Source organism: Eurytemora carolleeae, unplaced genomic scaffold, assembly GCF_000591075.1.
Source record: "Eurytemora carolleeae unplaced genomic scaffold, Eaff_2.0 scaffold146, whole genome shotgun sequence".
Lineage (NCBI taxonomy): Eukaryota > Metazoa > Arthropoda > Copepoda > Calanoida > Temoridae > Eurytemora > Eurytemora carolleeae.
In genome coordinates, this window is record NW_019396503.1 from 16,486 (window position 1) to 24,775 (window position 8,290).

The 8,290-nt window shown below is 36.5% G+C and overlaps 1 protein-coding gene across 1 annotated transcript; it reads left to right on the forward strand.

The window, feature by feature from the left end:
- Positions 1-2,963: 2,963 nt before the first annotated feature.
- Positions 2,964-3,449, forward strand: LOC111704505 (ephrin-B2; the record flags this gene model as incomplete). The annotated part of the gene is given in 1 exon segment (XM_023476750.1): positions 2,964-3,449. A coding segment is annotated over 1 exon segment (447 nt), but the record flags the coding sequence as incomplete, so codon positions are not given.
- Positions 3,450-8,290: the final 4,841 nt, after the last annotated feature.

The following is an 8,290-nucleotide window of genomic DNA, read 5'->3' on the forward strand; positions in this document are numbered from 1 at the left end:
TCACCGTTCAGTTTCCATCAACCACAGTTCTTAATTTTCTCTTAGTGGATTTTTGCCATATTTTGGGATTTATCTTAAATTTTCACTTAACTTTTTCTTTTAAGTTTGTTCAAATGAAATAAGGGTTTCCATCGGAATTGAAAAATCGTTGAGAACAAATTCCTCATTCTGCGCGGAAATTGTTTTCCTGCATTCCGCAATTTTGCGCTTTCTTACGGTGGAAACATTTCTTGGAAATTACGCATGTTTTCCAGGAATTTCGCGAAAATCGGGTTGTGCAAGCAAATACGCAAATTGCACTGAATGATTTTGACGCAAATTCCATGGAACGATGTAACTGAGCGCTATAAGAATAATGAATTCCCAGGTGAATAAGAAATTGGATTCTATTCTCTTTTACACTGTATACACTTGTCATATTCGTCAAATAATTAACTGGGTACAAAGCGCCCCCTTTAAACAACAACTTTTATTTGGAACAAACAAAAATCTGTTGTTTGTTGTTTATCAATGTATGTTTCATACGTTCCACATGTTTTAAAACTTGTCAATTTTTATCACTTTTTTGTTTTTTTGTTAATTTTAAATATATATTTACCATAAATACTACGATTTTATTACTAATGGAACTAAACACTTGCCACAAACTTTTATTTTCTAATCTTTGCAACCTAATGGGTTCAACTTTTTAACTTGACCCGATAGAATTCATAGAGTTAGAAATGTTTTAGGTTTACAACATTAGATTGCAAAGATATCGGAATTGGAAAATTAGACTCTATTTTTACTTTGCAACTTATACTTATTTACTCCCCTCGTCTTGCTCTTCACTCCCTTTTCCCCAAATCTAGAACTCTTTTCCTAATTACTCCTTACTCCCTACTCCCTACTCCCTACTCCCTACTGGTTTTTAAAGACAGAGTAAAGATTTGAACCTTTCAAGTCAGATCCGTCCCAGTATGGGATACATCCAACATGATCAGATTAACTACTTCAGTTAACCCCTAAAGAGACCTCCCCCCCCTTGATTGCATGGATAGGGTTAGGAAGAGAAGGGGGGTGGGAGATCAGATATGCAGGTATTGAACAGGGAGAACTGGGAACATGAAAAGATAACACACTGCTAGATCTTTACCAGGTGTCAACACCATCAAGTACTTCACAGACACACACACGGACACCAACTCTATACTCATGCACTGTACACTGTACACTGTACACTCTACACTCTACACTCTACACTCTACACTCTAGTCTAAAATCTATGTAGTACACACTTCTATATTTACAAACAAACTAATGTGTACATATCTAACATTATTCACACACCCATAAACATGTGTTTGTTTGCTCTGTATATTTGTAAACAAACCTTTGTTTGTTTCTCCCCCCAAGACCAGAGAATGAGTGTGAATGAAGGCAAGTATTGAAGTATTTAAGAGGAATCATATAACCATTGAAAATTATTCATTGCATTGTATTGTATATAAACACCAACCCTTCGAAACGTGTCAAATTCTTTAATTTATATCCGGTCTTATTCAGACTTCATTTCCTTAATTTTATGCTGACCCTCCCCCCACCTCCCCCCTTCCTTCGATATATCCTAGGTGTTTACTGGTTTACTCCTTGATAGGTTACACTGCTGGACTTCTGTTTACAACGCATCATTATGAATTCCAGGCATTTTCAAACCAAAACCATAATATTTTCTTTCACTATTTTTTTCTCTTTATATTCTCATTTATGCTTTTTACAGAGATAGTTATTGTCAATTTGAAAGCACATGAAAGACAGACCAGACCGCATTTTGTATTACAATCTTGTAAAAAAAATCCATAAAAGACCAAAATTGAAAATTTACCATTTGACAATTTTTTCTCAATACATCTTTATAGATAGAAATAAAATCGGTATCCCATAAATATGTTTCTTACCAGTTCTGACATCAATACAGCTGAACCAAATAAATCCCAATTGTCATGATCCCATACAATACAATATTACGCTGTTAAAGTAGGTAGAAATGGCTATCAGAACGTTTCCCAAAAATCTAGCAAAAAAACAGGAAATTCTAGCAAAGAAAACAGAAAAATCTAGCAAAGAAAATAGGAAAATCTTGCAAAGGAAACAAAAAAATCTTGCAAAGAAAACAGGAAAATCTAGCAAAGAAAACAGAAAAATCTAGAAAAGAAAGCAGGAAAATCTAGCAAAGAAAACAGGAAAATCTAGCAAAGAAAACAGGAAAATCTAGCAAATAAAACAGAAAAATCTAGCAAAGAAAACAGGAAAATCTTGCAAAGAAAACAGGAAAATCTAGCAAAGAAAACAGGAAAATCTGACAAAGAAAACAGGAAAATCTTGCAAAGGAAAAACAGGAAATTCACGGTAAATTCAATGGCCGCAACTTTAAAATTATTTACATTTAGCTTTTCAAAAAAATGAGTTATGTTTCGTCGGGTAAGATTTAAGTGCACACAGAAATTTATTTTATTCTATTTATAGCACACATCAAACATATTATAATTATGATATCAGTTAAGATCTATATTGACTGGTTCATAATCCCTTATACCGCAGGTATTTACAATCTGACCGACCCAGCGGTATGTTTGACATTTCAAGCGTGCAGGTCAGCACACGATACAGGTTACATTGTTTGAGTAATCTTGATTTATCCATATAAAGGGGAGGGGGCAGGAGTTACATTAAAATAGGGTTATAGCTCGTTCAAATTCTATATATTAAACTATTTACTGGGGGTTGGGGGAGGGGGGAGGACACTGGACAACGTCTTTTAAAGGGTTTAGAGTCGCTGCGTTTAGCTGTTGACCCGACTTCGGGATTAGACCCACCACGCCTGCATTCCAAGTCCCAGCGGGGGTACAGGTTGCCCCGGACCGCCCCCCTCTGCTAGGGTGGGGGAGGAGAGCGCAGAACCTGGAGTATTGATCCATCCTTCTCATTATCAGTTCAACTCTCAACCTGAGCAGACGCACAAAATGTTCGCTCTCACAGTTATATCAATCCTTCTCCAAAGTATCCTGGTCTCGACCAAAACACATTTTGTTTACTGGAACTCAACAAATCCTGTGTTCAGGATTGATAATACGGACAATATCTTGGACGTGAACAGTGGAAACCTTGCTACTGAATATGATCAGATGCACCTGATCTGTCCGAACTCCGGAGAACAGCATGTTGTATACTCCGTGAGCAAGGAGGAGTATGTCTCCTGTAGGGTATCCAACCCTAGACCCAAGATTGTGGCAGTTTGTGATAAACCCGGAGCATTTAAATACTTTACGATCACTTTCCGATCCTTCAGTCCTACTCCAGGTGGTTTAGAGTTTAAACCTGGACAGACCTACTACCTAATCTCCACCTCGACCTCCAGAGACCTCCACAGGAGGGCGGGAGGATACTGCTCCACCCACAACATGAAGATGGTCCTCAACATTGCCGAGAACCCAGAGCAGGAACATGAGAACTCAGTTAGCATCAATGTGCCCCGTGTCAACTACCCAATTCGTAACTCCGGAGAATCTAGAATCAACTACCCAACCTGGAGAACTACTGAGCAACCAAAGGTCTGGAGTGCTCGTGTTCCTCAGCATAGGACGGATTATATCTACTATTACAAACCCTGGGGAAAGAACGAGAACGGAAACAGATTTCTGAAGATTGAACCTTTAAGTTCAAACAATGTACTTTCTCCTCTTCCTCTTACGTCATCCTCATCTTCTTCTGGAACTCTCATTCCTTCTATTGTTCTACTCATCCTTACTGTTATATCCAGATGCTAGAATCGTAGCTCTAAAACAAACCCAAGAGCTTTGCAGTGAACCGTCCTACCAGTATAGTTCGCAGAACCAAGATACATTCAGTAAACTTAGAAATTCATCCAGAAACCCGGAGTTCTTTCCGCTCAGCCTTAAACCCTGTACATCACTATGTAAATAATATAGATTATATAATAAATATTAAAGAATTGAACACCTGTATATTTTGTACACCTGAGTTCGGAGATTAAGATCTAAACCACTGAATAGTCGAGAACAGTATCTTGTCCCTACATCTTGTCTCCCCGGCTAGACCAGGAGGGGGGGGGGTCATGATAAATCAATAATTTGACATCATTTGGGGAGATATTGCATTGCAGTTGAAGAAAATAGAAGACTAAGAATAAGAACGATTTTGAATAACCTGAAAAAAGATAATTTAAAGCGTTGAGACAAATATTAACTGTTTTAATATTTGGATTCAAAGTATCAATGATTATAGTTTTTCTTTCTGAATATCAATAATTTCCCTGATTGTAGAGAAAAACCGACTGATTTTTTTATTTCAAATAGTTGTAAAAACGTTATTTTTATTGATGCACGGGACTTTAACATAAGGTTTTTAATAAAAACCAAAAAAGAAAAAAATCTATGATTTAAAGAAATAAATTATTTTAAAATGTTCATGTCAATTCTTGTATGTAAAATGTTCATGTCAATTCCTGTATGTAAAATGTTCATGTCAATTCCTGTATCTAAAATGTTCATGTCAATTCCTGTATGTAAAATGAATGGTTTAGTTAATTACAGGAGTTGTATAAATAATTTTAATTGATCCTCCATTTAATCACTCTTTAAACATCTATCTCTACTAATCTTTTAAGGGTTAAAATCTAAAAAATTCCTCCTTTGTCTCTGCACTAAAAATCCGCAACACACTTTTACTGAGTAAGCAAAATTAAAAATAATAAATTTTTACCTCTAAAGTAAGGATTTCATTAATTTTTCATTATTACATTGTTCAAAGTTTAATGTTGTGAATTGTACAAGCCACCTTTCGTCTTCGATCCCTGTAAACTTGTTAACGAAAAGTATGGTGTGCGTTAACATTGAATCTGTTTAAAAAATGGTCAAAATTGTGAAACTTACCCTACCTTTCGTAAACGAAATGTGTTGGTAAGATTTAAATTTTGTAAAAAAGTACTTTTGTTTTTCTAGTTTTTGTGTTGTTTATGTAGATAGAAGAAGACAAGATGGATGAGTTTTAACAAAATTAGGAGCAGGCTCAGGGGCATTCAGTTTTATTTTTTGCGTGGAGAGGGGGGGGTTATGCCTGCATAAGTACACTTTTTTTGTATCCAAAACATGACTAAACGGGCCCAAATTTGTTATCTAGGAACTTATGACTTCAGATAAGGTTTATGGCCAGTCACAATTAAAACTAAATTTCGTCGGGTTTTATTATATTTTGAAAATCCACAAATGAAAACAGAAAAGTTTTCGAAATTTTATAATATTTTTGTAAAGAAAAATAGTTCCTGGTTAAGTAACAGTTAGAAGTTAAAATTATTTTAAGAAAAAAGGGCATGCAGAGCCCTGGAGGCATAATCATAATAAATAAATACTTTCCATCCCCCCCCCCCCCCCCCCTCCAATCAAGTCCAGGCAACGCCCCTGATCCCAGGACTGTCAACATGGAACTGAAACCTATTGAAACCCTTATCTAAACTGTTAATCTAATGGTTTACCCCCGGACCCCCTGTGTAAGATCTATGTTTAGCAGTTTCGACAAGATTAAGTCAAATATCTATAGTTCGTGAGAAAATTCAAATAAGTAAATTAAACAGGCAAAGAGGAAAATTTTGCGATAATTTAAAGAGTTTGGAACAGTACACGTAATATCAGATGATTCTTATCTCAAGAACATGCAGGCATCGATCTGAAGATCTGAAGAGCATGGGCATGTTCGATCTGAAGAGCATGTGCATGTTTGATCTAAAGATCTGAAGAGCATGGGCATGTTCGATCTGAAGAGCACGGGCATGTTCGATCTAAAGAGCACGATCATGTTCGATCTGAAGAGCACGGGCATGTTCGATCTGAAGAGCACGATCATGTTCGATCTGAAGAGCATGGGCATGTTTGATCTAAAGATCTGAAGAGCCTGGGCATGTTTGATCTAAAGATCTGAAGAGCATGGGCATGTTCGATCTGAAGAGCACGGACATGTTCGATCTGAAGAGCACGGTCATGTTCGATCTCAAGATCTGAAGAGCATGGGCATGTTTGATCTGAAGAGCATGGGCATGTTCGATCTGAAGAGCATGGGCATGTTTGATATGAAGATCTACAGAGCATGGGCATTTTCGATCAAAATTTACAATTTCCTATGTCACCCAAATGAATGAACGGGTTCAATAAAGAAACAATTGTTTTTAATGTTTTTCCGTGCGCGCGCGCGTCCAAAACTCATTTTTTGAAACTCATCATGCAAAACAATCGGCGGACTATAAGAGGTCAAACCACGCCCTATATTTACTTAATCACGCCCCTATATCCTGTANACCCCCCCCCCCGCGATCTTGTATAAAGATGAGTTCTAACCAGTTTGTTTAGAAAAGTTTGAACATCTAATTATCGGATAGAGCATGAAGAGTTTAATTACAGAGTCCCCTCCTCCCTCCTCCTGACCCCAGCTGGGCTACAGGATAACCAGCCCATCTAAAGGGTTAACTCCCTCCACAGTGAGTACCAGATAAAATTGAACAATTTTTAATCATCAAATCTTCCATTTGACAGAAATCTTTCAAAATAAAAGTAAGATTCCAAATATGTATTTTGGCTAAATTTAAAAAATGATTTTCCCGGACACCCTGTATAAAAACTAATTGTAGAAAACCAACAATATAATTAAGTAACATCAACCCCCTACACACTTCAACCTACCTTATGTTTCGTTGGGTAAGATTTAAGTGCACACAATCCCTTTCCCATCCCTTTTCCATCCCTTTCCCCATTCTTTTCCCTTTTCTTTCCATCCTTTTCCCCTTTCTTTCCATCCTTATCCCTACCGTTTCCCATCATTTGCCTTTCCCTTCCCATCCCTTTGCAATCCTTTCCCATTTATTATCCTGAAAAAATGTCTCAAATAGTAGATAATAAATTTCAAACGTTCCACTAAAATTATCAAGCTACAAAAACTTGAGAAATTGTCAAAATCCGCTAAAAGAATAAATATATCATTAGTGTACCCTCCATAGACTCTTATCTTTGTTACCATCGTACAAATCAATGTCATTTCGAAAAATGGCTGAGCGGTCAAAGTTTCCGGCTAGAATTTGAATGTATCTATGGTTTTCCAGAAATGATGAGGAGCAACACGAAACACTGTGCAGTTTGTTTAACAAATAGGTTTCATCAATAATTGTTGACAAATCTAATTTAAATCTTGGAGAAAAAGCTGAAGCTCTCCGAACAGGCCCAATAAATCACGTGGTACCCGGCGGCCATCTTTTTTCTTCTAAATTACATGATGTTTAACTATGGAGAACGCGGCCACTTCGCTTCATGGGAACGGAGAGCTCACATTTGATCAATAAATTAAATTTTTTCATCAAAATACTAAAATTAATTCTTCATTCCTGCGTAGCACGGAAAAGTTGATTGACCGTTACAAGTATATTTTTAGAATTTATACAGATATCATTAGAAAAGTTCAATGTTTTAAAGGGACAGTTGTCGAATTTCAAGTGACTCTCTATATATAGAGTGATATGAGTAAACGCTTTTAAATCAGGAAAACAAGGACATTTTCATCACATAAAGATTTCCAAGGCACCGTTGTGAATTGGGCTTACTCCTCGATTAAATGGAAGATCACTTGAAATTATAAAGACAGTCCCTTTAAATCCAGCCTAAAACTTATTACAGAAATGTTACAAAATGTTTGAAATTGTTTGTCTAGAATCAAAGTTTGGATTTAATGTTTAAATTGTTTCTAGAATAATGTATGCGCGGTGTATGTCTGAACTATAAGCTTGATTCCTCTAATTTCCCCTGAATTGGGGTCTAATCGCTGGAGATTTCAATGCCAAATCGATGCATAAATACCAGGTATATATATAGGGGGACCTGTATGCACAGATATTAGCATAATTTGCCTGAATTCTGACTGGTTATAGGAGACAACCCACATCAAACCTTAACAATTATATTCAGTCATTCCTGTGGTTCAGTCGCTATCTTTCTTGATGTCATCCAACTCTCTTTTATTGGATAGTTGTCATCCAACTCTTTTTCATTGGATAGTTGTCATCCAACTCTCTTTTATTGGATAGTTGTCATCCAACTCTCTTTTATTGGATAGTTGTCATCCAACTCTCTTTCATTGGATAGTTGTCATCCAACTCTCTTTTATTGGATAGTTGTCATCCAACTCTCTTTTATTGGATAGTTGTCATCCAACTCTCTTTCATTGGATAGTTGTCATCCAACTCTCTTTTATTGGA